The following is a 21,744-nucleotide window of genomic DNA, read 5'->3' on the forward strand; positions in this document are numbered from 1 at the left end:
CTGTGTGTGGTACATTTCAGTCCATGAGAGATTACAAATAGCAATCATACCAGGTTTTGTGGCGAAAGCTGGGAGTTCTTACATACTGGAGTTGGTGTCACCCTTGTACAAAATGCAGTTCATGAGCTCCATTGTGTGTTGCTGGGCTCCAGAAATACATAGTTGCTTTGCTGATAATGCGTACTGATTGAGCTTTCTCTGGGTTCTGCATTTGTCACCCTCATAAGAAAGTACTTAATTAAAAACTTCCTTTTTTTGCATCTCAAAGTGTAGACAAAAAAAACCCTAGCTATCTCAATGATACTCCATTGGATCTCCAACAAAACAAAAAATTCTCAACAAATTTGATAGGCATTGCTTTGTCCTAAAATAAGGGTGTTATTGATTAAATTACTAAGAAATTGAGACTACCATAATTGACATTTATGTCAATTATGCTGCACAATGTATGTTGACACTTTGACTGAATAACAGAAGTCGGCCCTTTTATAAGGAAGGACATCAAAAGTACCATTTTGTACATCTGTGCATTTTTATTTTAAGCCTTTTTTGGTCTCAGGAATTCAATAGAAAACGTTTTAAAGTGTTTTATTCTCTCTCTGTCTGTATTGATTGGATTTTGCAGCATTTGTTTATTTCAATAAGCCCATCTGTCCCTGAAAAATGTACAGCTGTACACCAAAGCATGCAGAGCAGACATGCCGGTAATGATTTTTGTATCCCTATCTTCTTCCCCCCTCTCCTATTACTAATTCTAAGCAGGTACAATATCAATATTGTGCTTTGGCGAGGAATAAACTCATGCATAAAAGTTCACAAACAGAATCATCTCAAAGTCATTAACACCGATTGTGAAACCCAGGAATTCACCTCAGAATGCATCTTCTGTTTACTTGGATAACTCAAGAATTAAAAATTGTAGAAGAAAAAGTATTTTACCTAAAGACGTATAAATGAACAAAGGCTAGGAAAACTACTGCTGTTTTTGAGAATATTAACCCCCTCCCACTCCCTCATAAGGTTTTGGAATTGTTCCCTGAAGAAACACTAGATCAGCTCGGCCAATACCATTCTCTCAAAATAATCATCTGTAATTTTGTTAAATGAAACTGAAAATCCAAAACTTCGTATGAAACACACAAATACATTCTTAAGGATAATACTGAAAACGTAATAGCTGTGCAAATAGTTTTGATACACTTCCTTGGTATCAGCAACTACTGTTACACAGATTGGTACATCTGTCATTTTCCAGGTCATTTTATGAAACTAAGGGAGCTTACTTCAAGGTCTACTGATTATATGAAATAGATTTTATTGCCAATAATTATTGGAAAACTATTTGCTAGCTGGACTTCAGCTATATGATTTCCTGTTACATGCTCCTTAAAACTTCCTTTGGGAAAAATTGCAATAGTAATATAACTCTGTTAATCGGGTTCGTTTTGTATTTTCCATATACCGTGTGGTGGGATGCATATTTGTTTACACATTTAGTATGACTGTCCTTGCGTACTAGCTTGCTGTTTCGAGCTTAATCGATGATGCTGGAGAATATCTGAATGAGCTAAATGTTAATTTTCTCTTTTCCTCTTGCTTACTGTGCTTTTGCTTCTTTTTTTCTAGATGTTTTTGCTTATTCCTTCTAGTGTGATTTTACAGTTATAGACTAAGAAGTGGCAAAAGTTCTCAAGATTAACATTCAGGAAAACAAATAAAATAAAACCTAAGGAGAGCAAAAGGATGCAAGCAGATTTCTTTACAAGAAAGAGAAGCAGAGGGGTGTCTGGGGCAAAGCTGGGAGAAGGTTTAATAAGCACACATACAAATCTATATAAATAATATCCTGCATTTTGCACTTATAATTAATCAATATAATATGTATATGTGCACTCGCACATATATGATAATAATATATCAGTGTGGCACTTAACAACTTGACAGGATTATACTTTGAAAAGAAGAAGAATATATATAGCATGCATTAGTAAAGTCATTTATTATTTATTCAGGTTCACTAAGTGAAACTACATGCCAACATATCTGTATTGCCTCCTTAATCTACTAGAATGATTGATCCATGTTCACTTGTGTAACCGTAGAATCTCTCTCCTGCTAGGTTTTCCTGTTGTCTGTTTCTCTTTATCCAATATAGTGCAGTTCTTATTCTCCCTATATTTAGCGTCTGTTACTAATTTAATCTTTAGATTAATAGTCAATTTATGTTAATCTTCTTTCTTTTTTCCTTGCACTTTTTTATTTTTCTTCCGATGCTTAAAATAGAAGTGGAGCAAAAAGGTAAATAACGTATACAGTCCAAACCCCAGCTCCTTGTTATGTGCCTTATGGATGTTAACCTCTTCCCTTCCCCTTCCCACAACACTCTTATATTATGATAATCAGCAGGATCTCATAAGTACACCTCATAAAGAAGTCGACTGTTTGCAATAAAGTGACTTGGCTGCTTGAAGTAGGTGGCGGGGTATAGTGTCTGAAATACTTGGGCTGGAGGGAAGACTCCCTTGCTTTTTTTCTCTCCCTTTCTCTTTGTCTCTTTTTCCCTCTCTTTCTCTCACCCTTGGGTAAATTCTTGTTAATCAAGTGTCATCTTGCCTGGCTTCCAGAACCCTCTCCATAGCATGCCATGGTTACAGGGTTTCCTGGTCTGTTTCATTCATTGCTTTGGTTGTGTTTTGTTTTCTCTGCTCCTAATTGCTTTCTCTATATACCTGATGATTTGTTTTGTTCCTTTATTTTTAATCGAGGCACCTCCTTTTTCAGCCTCACCACTTCTTAAAGTTCTAAACAAGTTGATGTGATTTTTTTTTGGACTGAAATGACCTAGCGCACTGCTGCACACCAGTTAAAAGCTCTGGAACGTTAATGCGTACTCACTAAAAGTCTAAGATGAAAATGCAGGAGTAACTCTACATTTTCAGCTGTCTGTGTATGCCATTGAGCCTTGGTCTGTACTAGTGAAAACAGTTCCCATCCACTTTCCATACTGGTACAGCAAGAACATGGTAACTTTAAGAAAAGTGGATGATAAAGGGTGATACTTGCATTAATTATAACATAAGGTATAATCTAGTGCCAATTAAATAAATTTTTTTTCTTCCTGACACAGTCATTATGATTTACCTACCTTTTTTTTTTCCTTATTTTTTTTCCATTTATTATGAGAAAGTCTTAATTTGACGTAATTCTTGTCTTACTTCTTTCTGTGACTGTTAGTTTTTGTTTGCCCGGGGACGTTGAAAGCAATTGTGGACTCACCGTATTTATATGAAGCTGAACAAAAAGCAGGTGCTTGGTGCAAAGATCCTCTCCAGGCTGCAGATAAAATATACTTCATGCCATGGACTCCGTATCGCACCGATACTTTGATAGAATATGCTTCTTTAGAGGACTTCCAAAATGGACGCCAGCAGACGACATATAAATTGCCAAATAGAGTGGATGGCACTGGATTTGTAGTGTACGATGGCGCTGTCTTTTTTAACAAGGAAAGAACTAGGAACATAGTAAAATTTGATTTGAGGACTAGAATTAAGAGTGGAGAGGCCATAATCAATTATGCTAATTACCATGACACCTCTCCATACCGATGGGGGGGAAAGACTGACATTGACTTGGCAGTTGATGAAAATGGCTTGTGGGTAATTTATGCTACGGAGCAAAACAATGGGATGATAGTAATTAGCCAGCTGAATCCCTACACCCTGCGTTTTGAAGCCACCTGGGAAACGACATATGACAAGCGGGGAGCATCCAATGCTTTCATGATATGTGGTGTCCTGTACGTAGTGCGGTCAGTGTATCAGGACAATGAGAGTGAGACCGGCAAGAATGCCATCGATTACATCTACAATACCCGGTTAAGCAGAGGCGAGCATGTGGACATTCCTTTCCCCAACCAGTACCAGTACATCGCTGCAGTGGATTACAACCCCAGAGACAACCAGCTGTACGTGTGGAATAACAACTTCATTCTGCGATATTCTTTGGAGTTTGGCCCACCTGATCCTGCCCAAGGTAAGAATTTGGGTTTCCCATTTTTAATCTCTTTGTACTTCCATTCACATAATTTGTTATGATATTTTTTGTTTTAGACTTAGCTATTGTCAGAAAGGCAGGGAAGAGTTGTTTGTCTGCACTGTACAGAATTACAGTGGTGCAAGGAAAATTTGCAGAACCTGTGAAGAGAGATAGAATTTCTTTATTTGGTTTATGGGTTTGTGCTTTTCTTTCTTTCATTTTTTTTTTTTTTTTTTTTTTAATACAAGTGTTCAGCTTTTCTGTATTTAAGAACAAGTTGAGGAATTGTTTATTTACTGTGTACCATCAGTCAGTCTGACTTCTATAGCTAAACTAAGTTTGAGTTCATTCATGCTGAGCCAGAAGCCTGTTCCCATTTGATCAGTGTTACCTGACTTCTGAATTGATTACAACATACATGCAGACCTTTTAACTTCTTGGCGCCAGCAGCTAAGAGCCATGTATGCTAGGAGGTCCCGGAGGAGATGTCGGGGGTTAATGTGCAATACCAAGCATAAATATTTTTCTGCAGCCCTATTTTAGTTTCTAATGCCAGGTTAGACTAGATTATCCAACATCTTAGCAGGTTTCCGTGTAAGTCCATTGCAATTGCAGTTCAGCTCACTTGAAGTTAGAACAACTTAGCTAAAAGGAAAGACACTAACTGCCAAGAGGGGGAATAAACAGAGCTTCTGAGGGCTCAGAAATCCCTAAAAATGGCATGAACAGGCACAGCCACATATTAACGTCTGCAGAGGAGAGTAAATACCAAGATAAATGCTCCGTGGCAGAAGATGCATACAGCAAGGAACAGAATGTTGATAAGCTCCTTTAGCAATGAAGGTAATACTTCACTTCTCTCATCTAACTGGTATGCATGTTTAGCAGCTGCTTTTTCTACTTCAAAAATGTAGTAATAATGGCTTCTCCACATGAAAGGCAGCTATCCTGCTTCAGTGAAGCTGATTCAGGCACAGCAGTGCAAACTAAGTAGTGTGCACACAATTATATCAACATACATATAGCTTTTCCAGGTAAAGAAGTACGCAATACACAGCAGAACAAGGCAGTTTAGAACTGATACTTGAGTGATCTCCAGAGCCAAGTGATCTGTCTCTGGCAGTCCATGGCCAGGCTCAGGCAGTTTTCTGGTGTCTGGGGACTGAGCTCTGGCTGCAAGGGCAGCCGTCCTGGCAAGCCGTCCTGTATATCAAGCTAGTCCATTCCTCAGGGAGGCTTTGGGGCTGCTCTTAGCAGAGACATACCCACCTATGTAATTAGGAAAAATTTAAGGCTTTCATTTTCATACATTCTCATGCATGATGTCACTTTTAATTCGGTTTAACTGAGATGAAGATGCATTTTAAATTCTCCAAAGCTTTAATAGTGAGAGGGAAAATGGAGGTGCAGGCTCTAAGGAGCTTTCTCAGTTCAGGCAGCTGCCATGAATGTGGCAAAAGCTAATCTTTAAATCAGTGCATTGAAAAAGTGTTAAGGAAGGGCAGGGAGGGAAGAAAAGGCTTTATGGAATTGTTCCTTTGCTTTAGTAAATCATCAAAGGTCTCAAGTAAGACATTTCGTAATGTTTTATTATGAGAGTCTCCAAGATCCTGAGTTTCAGTGCATGTGCTGGCCACAGCCCATCTAATACCAGAAAGAGATCTGAGTGTTCACCAGCACCCCTTAATGTTCCTGGTTTCCTTACTGGCATGTAAGGAAGGGGAAGAAATGGTTTATTCTAACCAGACGTAGGCAAGAAGGGTTCCAAGGGCACACCACAGGGTGCTTGCCTCTCGTCTGAGCTCTTTGCCCATTCATCCGTGAATGCAGAGGAGTGTATTTTGAGTGATTTGTGAGTTTGAGTTTTAACTGCATTATGACATAAGTAAATATAGTTTGATTATGGCCTTTTCAAAATATAGAAACCATATGAAGGCACTAGGTTTATTTGAATGTGTAATGCATATATTCACAAACAGTATTTTTCCTTATATAAAGCCAAGACCCATTATTTTAATTTTCTATGGATCTGTACATAGCAGATCTAAGAATACGTTTCAGTTCATTTCCTCTTTTGCCTAAGCCAATTGCCTGTAGTTAAAGACTACTAAATTAAAGGAAAAGTTATCTAATATGATTGTCCTTGAAATGTACTGCTGTAGAAACAAGAAAAGATTCTAGCTTTTTTATTTGTATTATATTCTCAGTTACTCTTTGTTTCAGCATGAAGTCAGTATAAAAAATCATTCCTTCTCTTGTAACGCAGGTAAAGGATCTATATATGTAATACGCATTTGGATTTTTTTATTTCATATGGAAATAGACCAGATTTTCAGCACATTTGATGAAGGGCGGTTTTGTGTTTCTTTTGTTATGGTTTGGTTTGAGTTTTTTTGTTGTTGACTCACATTACTTAATAATCTACTCAAAAGACATAGGGTAATATTCTATAACTCACCTACCCAAGAACCTTCTTTTAGTGTCTTTTGCAGTGGTACTTTAATATCAAGTATTTAATGGTGTCACAAGGTCAGTGCCTCAAAATTGGAAGTCGTGGCCTTTTCTGTTCGAATGGTTAACTTGGGGCCATTGTGGGAAACTCGGCAATCTGTGTTCCCTCTGTTGCCGTGGGAGCAATAGACACACACTGATTTTTTTTTTCCTCATCTATCTGTCTCGGCTATCAGTTCTTGTCTACACCATAATGTTCAACTACTGAGTGCTTCAAAACCAACAGTCTTTCTTCCTACATGAAAGATGGATTTGTCACATTAGACTCACGCTTTTGAGCTCAAGGGTTTGCATTTGCTCCCAGGGCCAAAATCTCGGACTCATCCGTGATGACCCCAAACTTGCCTTTTTCTTTCTGTTGTTTCTTTCATTTTTAAATCTGCTTATCGAAACCTCTGAAATACCACTGTAATTAACCTGATGTTGGCCTTGCCCTTGCTGCAAACCTACACCATTTTCTCCTCTTAAAACTGTCCATATTATGTGCTCACTGTACCCTTATTTTCTTAAATCTTCAGGAGAACTGTTCAGACTTCTAGCAGATGCAGCAGCCAGGCTACTGTTTTACCTTGACAATGCAGTCTGCTGCTCTTAGAACCTCCCTTCACCTCCTTCTCATGTGTCTTTTTTTCTTCTCTTCCCATGGAAATTATAATGCATAGATGTAGCATAGAACATTTAGGTTGGAAAAGGCCCTTAAGATCATCAAGTCCAGCTGTAAACCCAAAACTGCCAAGTCCACCGCTAAACCATGTCCCTGTGCACCGTCTACGCATCTGATGCTGAGGAAACGCTGCAGTTTTCTGAGGGGTCCTCCTGTTTCTGCAGTGCTTGTGTCTCCTGGCATTTGCAGCATGTCTGCCAAGACAGTGCAACATGTTAAACATTCAGCCTCTTCTACACCTCAGTCTACATCTGAGTCTACGTAGATGCAGAAATGGTTTCCAGAGCTATGGCTGACAAGTACCACTCAGATATTGCAGGAGAGCACATTTTCTGAGGTTAAGCTTAAAAATTACATTTAGCAATGAAAACCATAATTTGGAAGCAAAATAAAATATATCAGGTCCCTGCAAAAAGCCACTATGAAAAAATTGAAACAAACCAGAGTTTTTATATCCTTGGTAAATTTAGTGGGTATGTCCTGTTTCATTCATTCAGGGACCAAATGAATTCTCACTGAAACAGGAAGTTTTAGAAGATTTTTAAGTTAAAAGACCAGGAAGAATGAAGGGAATTTTCCCCCTAGAAAGTGAATATGAGCATTACATTGTAGGGTTTCCTTGGTAACAAGAAGAAGATAAATCCTTTTGTTCTGTGTTAGTGCGTTAGGGAGAGATTTCATCTACACTCATCCCAATTTGTGCTAACTGTGCAAACTGTTCAAACTAAAGTTGTCTCCCCTTTTGTACCATGATACCCATCATTAAGTTTTATTGGATCACTGCAGGAAAATACGGATGTTGTGAGTGTGGACAGAACAGAAACTCAGAAAGTACTATCACTAAGGGCTTGAAATAATAGGAGACTAGTACAACTAAATCTTTATAATACCAAGAATCTACAATGAAGTCATGCAGCAAATTGTTAAGTAAATTAGATCGTTACTGTTATATTGAATCTGATACACTACAGGTTGATTAAAGAGTGGCTGTACAAGTATGGACAACATAATAGGGACCAGATAGCACATTTCTTGATCATTGGTATTTTGCTAATTTTGTGGCGTACTTGTTATCATTTTCAGGGTATATATGTATGAATGGCTATGTAAACATTTCACTGTCAGCTAAATGGGATTTGGCAGGGTCAATAGAGTACTGGCTAGCATAATAGCTGGAACCTATAGATAATTACGTGAGTCTTAGTGACTTCCCTGCTATTCACTGAAGCATGAAAACAGGCACACAGTGGTAATATGGCAGGGAAATCTGGATTTGCCCTGGTTTCAGATCTGCATTGCTTTACATGGCAGCTCAGTGTATGACACCTTTTGAAAGCAAAGGTGGGCACATAGATATTTACATGTCCAAATGCATCGAAATACCTGTCCTATAAGAGTATACATTTAACGAAAAAATACATGCAGCTGATATCTACAGTTACCTATATGCTGGAGATGAAAATAGAAGTATTAGTATTTTCAGAAGCAGTGCATCATCTGGGCATTTCAAGACAATTTCAAATTTAAGGTTAGAGATGTATTTTGGGTGGGGATTTTTTTGACTTGGTTTCATTTAAAAAAAAATGTATTTTATGCCTGCTTAGAATAGAAACCTGTTGGCAAAGAATACTAGATAGCTTGTGTGCCTCCTCTAAATCTGCTTTTCACTGTCAGTTGGGGAAACAAAGTTACTGTTCCCCTGCTGTCCTAGGCAATTGTGTTATGTTTTTTATAGACATCACACTGTTAAACAGGTGTTAAGTTTTACTCCAGTGGTGTCTTCGTTTTTAGAAACTGATAGTACGCATAACTGTTTACATCAGCTGTTGGTAACTGCATGAAACAAATGTGAATTAATTACCCCCAACTTGAGTCTGTGGATTTACTTCCTATCGCTCTTTTTTTTTTTTTATATATATATTTTATTTCACAAAGACAACCTTCAGCTGATAATGAGACACACCTATTCTTAAAAAAGAGGTTTGGGGGTTCTCCTCAGCATGTCAAGCTTAGCCAAAAAGTCTAAAATAGAATCGCACATTGTAAAAGTGGCTTTTTTGGTTTTGGACAAAAGGTACGTATTTTCAGCCTTGTAGAGAGGCTCGGTCCTGCTGCTTGGAACAATAGGATAATAACCTCGACATGGAGTTTGTTCTTCTTCTTAGTTGTGGCATATTAATCAGCACTGTCATTATCTTCTATTGGCAAAGTGCTCTGCAAGACCTTGCATGTGAGCCTGCAGATGCCATCACCCTCAGCTTTCAGAACATTACACATCATGTGGTGGTGGCAGCTATCATGTGTCTTCTTGCAGCTCAGGAGAATGGCCTTGCAGATCATGTTCTCCAACAGGTCATTAAAAACAAAATAATCTGCCTTCTAAAAGGTGGATGTATTCCTTAAAGTGATGTGTTTGGTTGTTTCTTATTTTCTCAGATATTCCCAAGTTTCCAGCACTGTCTGGAATTTTCTGGTATATTCTTAAATACACTGACTTCTTCTTCTTAAAGATCTAACTCAAGATAAAATCTCATAGAGATTGCTTGTATTTTTTTCAGTTTTGTAAGAGGTGGTTTTGAAGTCTTTCTTCTAAAATGTTAGATTAAAAATATATTTCTAAAGTATGTCCTACTATGTAGGTCATTTTTGAATCATAGGTGGTATGCTTTGAAACTGATTTTAATGGATAACATTCAAATTGTTCTACCTGAAGTAGTGAGAGCAGAATATTTTAGCTCAGGGTGCAGCACAAAACATGTTCTGAAAATTGTTACTGAACTTAAGAGAGTTGTTATGAATTCTTATGGTGATATTTTGCTCCTGAGACAAAGCTATCCTAAACATTATAGGTTTTGAGTAGTAATTGCAATAATGCTAATACACATTCCAGTGATTAAATATGTACTAATTAGCACAATGTGTTAGGGGATAGATAGTAATAATTGGTTGTCCCCTGCATCATTCTCTGTGCCCACCAGTTCTCCGTTCCCCAGGACCTGATTCAGCAGGCGTTGCCTGACACTTCTGCAAGTGATTGCAAATGCTTTTGACAAATGTTAATTGGGAAAGCACTAGAAAGCTGGATGCATTGTAATCAAAAGAAAATTACAGCAGTTTCACAAGATGTCAGGCAAGTACTTGCAGAACAGATCTGCAATAGGTTTCATAGTAGCTGGCTACACCACGAATTCAGCACAATTACACAGACGGTATTCAAGCAGCCAAGAATGAGACTGAAGACAGCACTGAAGAAGTTCTCATTTGTGAGCAAGAGAGGGATGAAAAGCACATCTTTGCATTGTGATGTTCAAAAACTCCATTCTGAATTCATGTGAAAATAAGATAAATTCATATTTGAGAATCCTAATATAACTGGAATATAATTGAAAACGGATTCTGAAATAATTGTGATCTGCCAAACTACTGAAAGTCAGTCTTACTCAAAACACTAACTTAAAAAAATATCTGCCAAAAGAAAGTGAGGCAGCTCTTTGTTTTTCATTTATGATTTAACATACAGAAGATGTGTTGTCCAGTAAGACAGAGTTCAAGGGCCTAGCAGAAGAAGACAAAAAGAAAGAAAAAAGCCAGTCTATCCACTGTTGTTAATCTTAAATTAGTTTCATTTATTCTTGTATCGGTTAGGATTTAAAAATACATGGTATTAGCTTATTTTTTCTCAGCACAAGGATCTGCGCTTTTATTGTAAAGCACTGTGAACAGTAATTAAGATTTGGAAATAATTAATGATAACTGTTCCAGTTACTTTGCTCACTTGCATTATTTCAGCCATTGCTCAATGCACAGTTGAAGGTGATGAACATGAATTCCAGGCTGTGTTCTCCACTAGCATTAACTGGTATTATCTCTCCAAAGCCTCAAAACCTTGTCAGAGTTCAGGCTGTACCTCAGCAGCTCCAGTGATGCGTTCCTGATGTGGGTCAGTGGAGTGAGCAGCTGTGAGTCCCAGGCAGAAGTGACTTGGCCTAAGCCGATCCTAGTGTTTCATAAACTAAGTACTTGGCACTGGCTTGAATGAGTTGCGTCTTCATTCCTGCTTTATCAAAAAGGGATGTTAAGGCCTGAAGTGTTTGAACATGAGAACACCTCGTACATGCTAGGTGCTGCTTCTGTTTGGAGCTAATCGGGCATGCTGCAGCTCTCTCAAGCAGAATGACTGCTGGGTAGGAAGATGTTATCATAATTATTTTCCTGGAAGGTGTGTACTGGGTGACTTGAAGTTTTGGGGTCTATTTTTTTTAATGGTCTCGTTAGTTACAGCCCACTACCTTTGTTGTTAAAGCTGGACTGCACTGTTTACAGCACGCTGATTCAAATCATTCTGTCTATTGAGTTACTCCTTCTGCAAAAGTGATTAAGAAATCTTTAATTGCTTTGAGCGTGTTTGTTATGTACTGATAACTCACTAGGCCTTTCAGCCTTTAGAAATGTAACTATCAATTTTTATTGCAGGAGAGATTATTTTGAGAATGTGCTGAAACATCATTCTGGTATGAGCTGGGAGTAAAAAAAAATATCAGTCAAGGTTATATCTTAGGCACCCAGATTAGCAGTAAGAGTAATATTAAGATAAAGGAAAGGAGACACGAGAGAATCTTGTAAAACTGCATAAATAACACTTAAAGAGCTTTTTAATATATAAATTTGAAGTCATTTACTTTATTATTACTCTAATTTTCTCTGTGCAGTGCCTACCACAGCAGTGACAATAACCTCTTCAGCAGAGCTATACAAAACCACAGTGTCAACCACTAGCACTACATCACAGAAAGGTCCCATAAGCACAACATTAGCTGGAGGAGCAAAGGAAGGAAGCAGAGGACCCAAGCCACCGCCACCCATTTCCACAACCAAAATTCCTCCCGTGACAAGTTTTTTCCCTTTGCCAGAGAGATTCTGTGAACCGACTGAGGCCAGGGGGATTAGCTGGCCTCAGACACAAAGAGGAATGATGGTTGAACGCCCTTGCCCCAAAGGAACACGAGGTATTGCCTTTAAAAATATATCTTGATCTCAGGCAGACATTTCAAAAGCAATGTGCTGCTCTCTTATGGTGAATTGTTTTTTTAATCTCAAGCTGCCTGTCACACAATTTTTTTGTTACTTGGAGAATGCAGTATCTGCAGGCAATGGTCAAGTTTTAATCTGCAAATGGCATTTGAGCGTAACTGCAGAATTACCTTGTGCATGTGCTTTTGAGAATCCAGGTCAAATTTTAGGGCTTTGCTTGAGGACTGTTGTGAAATAATGCTTACAGCTGCCTTTCTCATTATGAGCTCTCCTCTGGATGAGCTCCAGGAAAAATCAAGGGCTTTTTGTTTGTTTGCAGAAAACGTCTGGTACTTTTCACTGACTTTTTTATTGCTGTTTGTAATCTGCATTATTTCCTTACGTTTTTGTCAATTATTGTCAGCTACTGCTATTAGCGGCATTCAGAATTTAACATTGCTTAGCCCAGTGTAGCTGATTTCCTGAATGTGTGCAGAAAAATGGTTTCCATTTCACTGTCGTTTTCTATATATGTTGTAGGAACTGCCTCCTATCTCTGCGTGGTCTTAACTGGAATGTGGAACCCCAAAGGCCCTGATCTAAGCAACTGCACCTCACACTGGGTAAATCAGCTGGCTCAGAAGGTTGGTTGAAACCTTTTAATCTGCTGTACACTGGTGATTAAGGATTTTAACTCTGAGCATTAATAATTCAGTTTGTTGAAGCCCTCTTTGTTATTCTGTGCTCATCTAAAGTAGACAGTTATGTGTACTTTGTGTGCATATGTGTGTTTTGGTACAGTCTCTCTCTTAAGTTCTTGTATTGAATCTGTGGTTACGTGTTTTTATCGCTATTTAAAGCAAAGTAGCTTTGCTGGTGTTCAAAGAAAAAAAGCTGTATTTGCTTAATAAATCAAATATAAATCATGCAGCAGAAAACTGTGGTATACAGAAAGGGTTTTGGTTTAGTAAAAATTATACTGTAATAAATAGGTTTTTTTTCTGAGTGAATTAATAACAGTATGATTAGAGCACAGAACCATTTTCTGTGTTTTTCTTCCCTACTGAGATGTACTAAGTTTACGAAAACTGGATAATTTGTTGTCAGTACCAGGCTACTTGACTTTGAAATGCCTCAAGCACTAGTACGAACAAATAGATTTCTTACTGTCTGATAATGGCAGTAAAATAAAAGTGAGGATGAATAGAATATCTAGCCCGAAAGTCCCAGTCTGATTTCTGGTTTTGATGGCTGTTAAGAACTGCTTTTGTGTGTCACGATCTAAGAACCTTTAATCTTCTGAGATAAAGAGAACGTTATTGGTCTCAATTAGTTACAGATTTCAATGTATGTGCAAATGGTTATTTCACCACAACAAAGGTACATGGGGAATTGGAATTAGGAGCCGCAAGCAGAACAAGGGACCCTGCTGAGATAATATAAACTTGTCATTTCAGATCAGAAGTGGAGAAAATGCTGCTAGTCTGGCCAATGAACTGGCTAAACACACCAAAGGACCTGTCTTTGCTGGTGATGTTAGTTCATCAGTGAGGCTGATGGAGCAGCTTGTGGACATTTTGGATGCTCAGCTGCAGGAACTGCGGCCCAGTGAAAAAGACTCTGCTGGAAGGAGTTATAACAAGGTACACACCTCCTGTCACCTCCCCCTGCTGAGATAACCATTGCCCTTGGTTTCTTTATTTTTTTACTTGCAGAATTACTAATCTATACTTTGTTTCACATGCTTATAGTACTGGAATAAACATGTAAGAGAAAACAGCAGTAAATACGCAGCGGAAAGTTGCAATTACCTTCTTTAGGGAATGCGATATAATTTACAATAGCTGCCTGGTCCTAAAATACATAGCTGTGTCTCTTATTAAAATCTGGAACACATTATAACTAGTGTGAGGAAATGGGCATTAGCTCTCAGAAATTCTGTAACAAATCAGCATGTTTATCCAGTGATCCTTTTAACCCTGAACATGTAATAAAATCAGTGGGATCCTGCATAGGTGCAGGGTTTTATTTTAATCCAACTTCCTGCAGAATAATAGCACTTTCTTAGCCTTTTAAAGACGCCAACATCACTTACAGTCGATCTTATAAAAATATCTTAAAGTGTGTATCTAAAACACAAATAAGTTTTCTCAGGAATGATGCTCAGAGAAACATTTCAGAGAAAACTCATGTCTTTGTGGTTTAAATACAGATCACAAGTGTTATTGCCATTCCTCTTTTTCTCAGAGGAAATGCTGTATTTCTTGGCCTCTTCCTTGCATCAGCTTATTCAACAAGCTACAAACAAAACGTTTTTTCAGCCTTCTTTAGAGATCTCCATGTTCTCCTCTGTTATTTTGGCAATAGTTTCATTTACAGTCCCTAGCTGCCGTTAGAAGAGTTTTCCTAGAGACGGATCAAATGTCCACACAAGAACATTCTCCTCTGACCTTTTCACACAAATGGCACCTCTTGGGCAAAGATACTTGGGCACCTGTGTAAAGGCTGGGGAAAAATGCTGCCTATGCGATAGTTTTTTATAGTCATTTCTGGACAGAAGCAAGATCAATGTCCAGGCTGTAGTTCAGGTTTTGAAGCACCAGACTTAATTTCTTGATATTTTTGAGCTTTACAGAACTTGTCTAACTTCTCATTTTCTCTTTTTTACTAAAAAGCTCCAAAAACGCGAGAAGACATGCAGGGCTTACCTTAAGGTATCTCTCCTGTGCTGTCACCCTGCTTTCTCCCTGCTTCAGCAACCTGCCACGCTTTATCATCTTGCTGCATGATCCTATGTATTTCAGTCTTTGATAAATGTGTATTGTGCCCCATATCAACTGTACAAATGTTGGCTTTGCACAGGTATAACACTCAAAAAAAAAATTAAAGATCAAAGTTTATACCTCTTTTACCTCAACTTGTTCAAATCTTAAAAGAGCAGAAATGGTTATCTGAATTGGAAGTAACATCTCTCGTAATACAACTTTGGGTAGGGGAAAAAGCTAGCAACTTAACAGAAATTACTTCAGCTTGGGTAGTATTTTATATCAAAGACTGTTAAGAGTTAATTTGCTTGCATGAAAAATGTACATTATACAGTCTGCTTTGTTCTTTGTGTATTTTTATATGTTGTGACATCACTCTTTCTTACAGTTTTAAGAGTTGTTACAAAAGCCAGATTCAGTGACTTCAGGATAAAATGCAAAGACAAACATTTCTCTAACTTTACTAGTAAAATGTGTGACACTTGTCCCATTAACCAGGTTATATGGAAGGCATGTAACACATTGCTAACTTATTTTCAGTTTCTTTCATCTGCTGTAGAATGGTGGTAGTCTGCATTGGCCAGCTTCTGCTCTACGATACAAAGCCAGTAACACTACCTTGCACCTCTAAGAAGAGAAAAAGTCCTAGAACAAATCATGTCTGTCTGAAAAATTTTATTGCACATCTTTTCAAAGTTTCTTTTAAAACTACTGATTTTTACTTGTACCCTCTGAGATAAAATGTAAATGATTTTTGAAAAGAATTTTGAAATACTTTGCAACATAATAAAATAATTCAGACTCTTAGTTAAGAGACATTTCTCTGTACAGGGCACTTTGGCTTTTATCCTGCATCCCTCAAAGTGGATGGGAGATGCCCAGTTACGCAAAAATTTGCCAAAAAGAGACAAAGATCTGGAAAGAAAATCACTCCTCAAATAGTAATAATAGTCATGGCTTTTTATTAGAAAATACTTTTAATAGTAAAGGGAAATCTAGCAGATACGGTTTGAGTAGGCTTGGGTTTTCATGCTTCATTTTTAAGAGAAAACATGAACTTGAGCACTAATGGTGTTACTCCGACAGCTGTGTCATCTTCCCACTGCACACTCGCCTCTGTCTGAAAGAACACCTCAGAAATACTGGGCAGGAGATAATTTTCAACAGGAAAAATGCAGAGCTAGATTATCCCATAATAAATAAAAAGCATTTCATATTAACAAATACATACTGTCAGTGCTATATGTAGATACACAAGGAACCATAGCACAACCTTAATTTCCAGCCAGTGTCATTATTTGTAGGTCTCAAATGGGTTTCTCTACTTAGATAAGACTAATAAACCTCTTGAAATTACAAATCAAAAGCTGACTTACACTATGCAAATGAAGCAAGTTCCCACTTTGTGACAGAGGATTCATTTGTACCTCAGATTAGAGGCTCCAATCTGTATTTCTTGGTGACTAATGAATCTGGCCTCTGCAGACCAATTTCTGTTCTACTCTAGTTAATGGCTGCAGCAGTATCAGTGTGAGCATTTTGACTATTCTGTCTTCCATTAGAGAAAGAAAAAAGGCTTTAATGCCACTTCGAACTATCTTCCACCTGGCAGGAAGGTCGTGGTGGCTCACAATACAGACAGAAAGAGGATATTAAAATGGATTGGGTTAATTAATGTTGCTCTGACAATAGCCTTGACCAACTTTTCCTGTTCGTTTATTTGCACAGTATAGTATTAGAGACGGACATCTTTCTGTTTGTACAGTGTGTTCTGTTTCCATTCCCATTGCTTTTAAATTGATCAAACAAATTATATATGTGCTTAATGACACATTATGACTAGGTAAATGGGACAGAGTAAACAGGGTGTTTCAGCAATGCATGGTGTACTCAATGCACAGCATACTCAATGCACAGATACATTATGCATTAATGTAAGAGCCTGCCTTCAATTGATTAACTGATTACTCTGGATTATTTTGTAAAAATAATGTAATCATGTCATGGAATTCTTCTTCTTCCTTATTTACTGTTACTTTATATGCAGCTTAATGAGCCTTAAAACATGATCATAGACTTGTAACAAGAAAGACTTTTTAAAATGGCAGGTTTATTCAGTTTTACAGTTTTGCCTTCACTGATAACAGGCACAGCCAGTGGACATCTTGTTTGCTCTATTGATTTCCTTTTTTAACTGACCTTTGTGCAGGAATGGGAGTTAGTAATCTTTTTAAGTATCTATGAACAGGTACAGGATCAGGAGGGGGAGTGGGAATAGCCCAAGCTAATTTATATCCACTGAGTCAGCTTCATTTCATGCCTTCTCTAATAAAGAAGGCAGTTTGTCATAGACAAGTAGTTTATAGTGCTGTGACTGCTAAGTTGGGCTAAGTTTCCAGAAGCGTATTATTGTCATTGCAGGCTAAACTGCAGAATGCCAATTTGGGCATTAGTATTTTTAAATAGAATTTATGCATTTTGACATTAACTTCAAGATGAAAGCTTCAGGCAAAACTTCTGGCATTTATTTTTACATTTTTCAGCACATTAATAAGACTGTCTTTTTATCTGATATGAGGCAAGTCAAATCTGCATGTTTACCACTTAGAGACCACGCAATGCTAGTGGCTAACTGCACTTATCCAGCAAGAGGATGGAAAATATTTTTACTTTTAAAATAGTCTTCTAGTGCCATTAAATCACAGTAAATCATTCTGACAGTTAAGTATTATAATTGTCACCAGATAACGTTGGAAATTTTCCCCAGCTGCCTAGGGCACTCAGACCTAATGATAGTTTTCTAATGAATGCAGGCAATTGTGGATACAGTGGACAACCTGCTCAGGCCTGAAGCTCTGGAGTCCTGGAAGGACATGAATTCTTCAGAACAAGCCCATGCAGCCACAATGCTACTTGATACATTAGAAGAAGGGGCTTTTGTCTTGGCTGATAATCTCTTAGAACCGACTAGAGTCTCAATGCCCACAGAAAATATTGGTAAGTAAATTTCTTTTCAAGCATAAGTTAGTCTTACACATTGCTTTATGCAAAGTCAGGAAAAATACTCCAGAGAGCGACATACTCTTTGAAAGTGGAGCTGCATAATGCTTGGTGGAAAGGTAAATGATCCTGAGCGGGTGAGACACACTTTTCTTGTTTAGCTCTTCAAAATTAGCATTCTTCTTTAGTGTCATTAATACAGTATAAAAAGGAAAGTGGTTGATGTTGCAAAGTTGATTTACTACTGAAAAATCATTAGCAGAATATATGGATATGAAGAGTGCTTAAATGGCAGAATATGGATTTTTTTGAGTTAACTGCTTTCTGTAGAGCTTCAGAAATGCTTTTCTGTTATATATAAACTGTTCCTAATGAATTTAAATTACTTTTTTGCAACGTACTCTGCCAGTTAGATATTTTAGGCACTCAGAACATAGGGCAAATGTTTATATTAAACACGACTGCCTTCAGGTAAAAATGTGTTCAGTGAACTACATCTCCCATAATGCAGAATAGCTATGCTCCAGAGACTGCAAAATAGCTGAAGATAGTTGGAGCATAATTTGGAATTTAAGTGGTGACAGAGAAATGAAGGAGTTTGGTATTAGAGATGTGCAGATACTGGTACGCAGGATGTGTTAAAGCAAAAATCATTGCTATGCATAAAATTAAAATTCCTTCATCCTGTTACAGAGATTAATGTAGTCTCAGTGAGGCACGAGGAAGCTGAACGTCTGCTAATTTCAGGGGTACTGAGATGGAGACTTGGAATAGACTGCAGAAATGAGACTTTTCACGTTTCAATGTCTGCATATTTGTAACTGTCAAAGATGATTCTGCCTAGTTTTTAATTTGAGTAGACAGGTACTGGAAAAGGATGGGGAAAGGTGTTACAGTCCGTTATCAAAGTAACTGCACCAGTTGTTTCTGAAAGAATGTGGGTAGAGTCACAGAAATCTCTCTTGGGATGTTCATGAGCAGTTCCATGGAGCTCAGTAGACTTGTCTGGATATCACTTCTTGTGATAAGCTGTCTTGAAGTCATAGTAACACATTACTGATGCCATGCAAGACTGAATTCCCAGCGCACATACGTATGTATGGCTTAGAGAAAGAAAAAATTCCCTAATATCATACATTTTGTCCATCTGTAGTATAGACCTATAGTTAAACCAGGTTAATCTAATGCAGATATTTGTCAACAAATTGACCACTCTGACCTTTATGATTTTACATATCCAAGGGAATCCAGCTTTTGCTGGTAATCCCATGAAAGCTTCCCAATATACAATGTATTAGAAAGTTAGTACTTGAAGTAAGGCTGAGTGGCATCTAATTTTTCTATTTAAATATTTTTTTAGAAGAACCAAATAGTGGTTTTCTGTAAACCTTTATACCTTCCATAACCTATAAACCTTTTCAGATTTAGGAAAAAAGTATAATTTTTTTTAGATACAAATACTTCATTAGCTAAACACATGGCATAAGTATACATAGGTGTTTGTTTGCTGACTGTTTTAAAACTTTATATCTAAACCAATATTTAAAGTTTTAAATTTTTTAGCATAGAGAATCCTGCATAGACATTAGGAGCATCAAAATTAACATTTCTCTGCAACGTGTGTGTGTGATATTCTTAAGCGAATGTTTTGGGGGCACACACAGAAACAAAGTTTGATGTCATGTTATCGTTATTAAAATGCTTTTATTTTAATAGTGTGCACTGGATTTAGTTAAAGAAACTAACTGCTTGCAGCATGTGGTACAGAACTGTCTTTACGGTGGCAAATTAGGGCAGCAGTGTGAGAAAACTGAATAAAGAGTGGGGGAAATATTGTCATCTGGCATATTGCAATCTGGCCAAGACACTTTCTGTGCAGTCTCCTTTTTTACCACTTCTTTTATTTTTTCCCTTTCCTCGGGTCTGCCTAGTTTTGGATGTTGCAGTGCTCATTACGGAGGGCCAGGTGCAAGACTTGAAATTTCCTCAGGGCAGCAAAGGAGGGAACTCTATTCAGCTCTCTGCAAGCACTGTGAAACAGAACAGCAGGAACGGTGAGTTTTAGGCATGGAATACTGAAACTCCATTAACTTTTATAAAACTTACATTACCTCCCCTAGTTAAAATATCAAAACAAAACACAACAAAACTGCTTTGTGGCTTTTTCTCAAACATCATGGGTACCTGGTTGCTTTTCTTGAAATCTATAGCCTGAAAATGTCTCTCTGCTGCTGCTTTATTGTCAGTTCATTAGAGTACAGGTTGCTGTCTTTCTGTGGACTTCTGTGGCATGATGATGGGATTTTTTTTCTTTTGTAGGGTTAGCAAAACTGGTTTTCATCATTTACAAAAGTTTAGGGCGTTTTCTCAGCACGGAAAATGCAACCATAAAGTTAGGCAGCGACTTTGCTGGACGGAATAGCACGATCGCGGTGAACTCGCACGTCATTGCAGCCTCTATCAACAAGGAGTCTAGCCGGGTGTACCTGACCGATCCTGTGCATTTTACACTGGAACACATTGATGTGAGTTATGCTAATGAATTAATGGGAAGGTCATAAAATCAGCAAGAGAGAAAAGCAGTGCAGAAAAATAACGTTTTTTCCATTTGAATTTTAAATGTTGGACTAGGTCAGAGACACAAGCTTAGTTAAGTCTATGAACATAAAATTAAATGAGCCTGGTTCAGTGATTATTAGAACTTAAGTGTATTCTTAATGAAAGCTAATTCAGTAATCAACATGAAAATGTAAATGACTAATTTTTTCTAACTGAAAATTAACTCTTACCTTAGTAGCAGGGTAGAAAATAGCTGTTAAGATTCGTGGTGGTCTGATGTGACAAGTTTTAATGACACTTTTAACTTTTTGCATTAATATTGGACCAAGTCCTGGAAACCTGTGCAAATTGTTTAAATAATTTTATTTGGTGAAGAATAAAGTATTGTATTTTGGTTTGTTATTTATGTTTTCTTCACAGTAATTTATTTGATGTGTTTATTTGCTCATTAGTTTGGTCTTTTCTGTTTTCATGTCTCACATGGGGACAGTAAATAATCACTACCATGATAAAGAAAATATGGTTGGATTTTCCTCTCATTTTGCCTCTTTTTATAAATCTGTTTTGACTTTTTTTCATTGAGGAATTAACTTTTTCCTGATGTCTGTTCACATGACTTTGGCTTGACCAGAGGTGAGAGTCAGAGGAAAAAGATCATATTATCAAATTCTCAATTGCAGGAAAAATGTCTTCAAAATAAATTTGCAGTATTACGTTTGCAGAAAGCAAAGATAGCTATAATGTACCATCAGTGCATAAAATTGTAAGATGGAAATTGTAATTGTTTAAAATTGGGTCTACAGTAATTGAGACTACACTTTAGAGTGTTTCGGACTATAAAGTCCCTTTTAAACTAGATGTCTTCCTTGTATAACATAGTTGACAATTTTGCTGATGAAAAACTTATTGTCCGAAACATGCAAAGTTTAATCTAAATTACCCTTTACACATATTAAACAATTGTTATTGCCATCTTAGTGTGTAAAATCCTCATTTTATGTTATCCTTTTATCTCCCAGCCTGACAATTATTTCAATGCAAATTGTTCCTTCTGGAACTACTCAGAGAGGACTATGATGGGATACTGGTCAACTCAAGGCTGCAAACTTGTTGACACAAATAGAACTCATACAACGTGTGCTTGCAGTCACCTAACCAACTTTGCAATTCTTATGGCTCATCGGGAAATTGTGGTAG

At 37.5% G+C, this 21,744-nt stretch overlaps 1 protein-coding gene across 18 annotated transcripts in view; it reads left to right on the plus strand.

Moving 5' to 3' along the window:
• ADGRL2 (adhesion G protein-coupled receptor L2) overlaps positions 1 to 21,744 on the plus strand; it is a 179,807-nt gene that overhangs the window by 131,597 nt on the left and 26,466 nt on the right. For 13 of the 18 annotated variants that reach the window (XM_061451595.1, XM_061451594.1, XM_061451601.1 and 10 more), the window contains exons 5-13: positions 3,235 to 4,035; positions 11,923 to 12,219; positions 12,764 to 12,867; positions 13,681 to 13,866; positions 14,899 to 14,937; positions 17,802 to 17,985; positions 19,920 to 20,042; positions 20,308 to 20,513; positions 21,567 to 21,740. In XM_061451595.1, the coding sequence (XP_061307579.1) occupies positions 3,235 to 4,035; positions 11,923 to 12,219; positions 12,764 to 12,867; positions 13,681 to 13,866; positions 14,899 to 14,937; positions 17,802 to 17,985; positions 19,920 to 20,042; positions 20,308 to 20,513; positions 21,567 to 21,740 (2,114 nt within the window). The remainder of the gene's footprint in view (positions 1 to 3,234; positions 4,036 to 11,922; positions 12,220 to 12,763; positions 12,868 to 13,680; positions 13,867 to 14,898; positions 14,938 to 17,801; positions 17,986 to 19,919; positions 20,043 to 20,307; positions 20,514 to 21,566; positions 21,741 to 21,744) is intronic. The other 5 variants (XM_061451597.1, XM_061451613.1, XM_061451600.1 and 2 more) reach the window with 1 other exon arrangement.

Source organism: Pezoporus flaviventris, unplaced genomic scaffold, assembly GCF_033815535.1.
Source record: "Pezoporus flaviventris isolate CSIRO_AGI_PZ_B2104156 unplaced genomic scaffold, CSIRO_AGI_Pfla_v1 ptg000013l, whole genome shotgun sequence".
Lineage (NCBI taxonomy): Eukaryota > Metazoa > Chordata > Aves > Psittaciformes > Psittacidae > Pezoporus > Pezoporus flaviventris.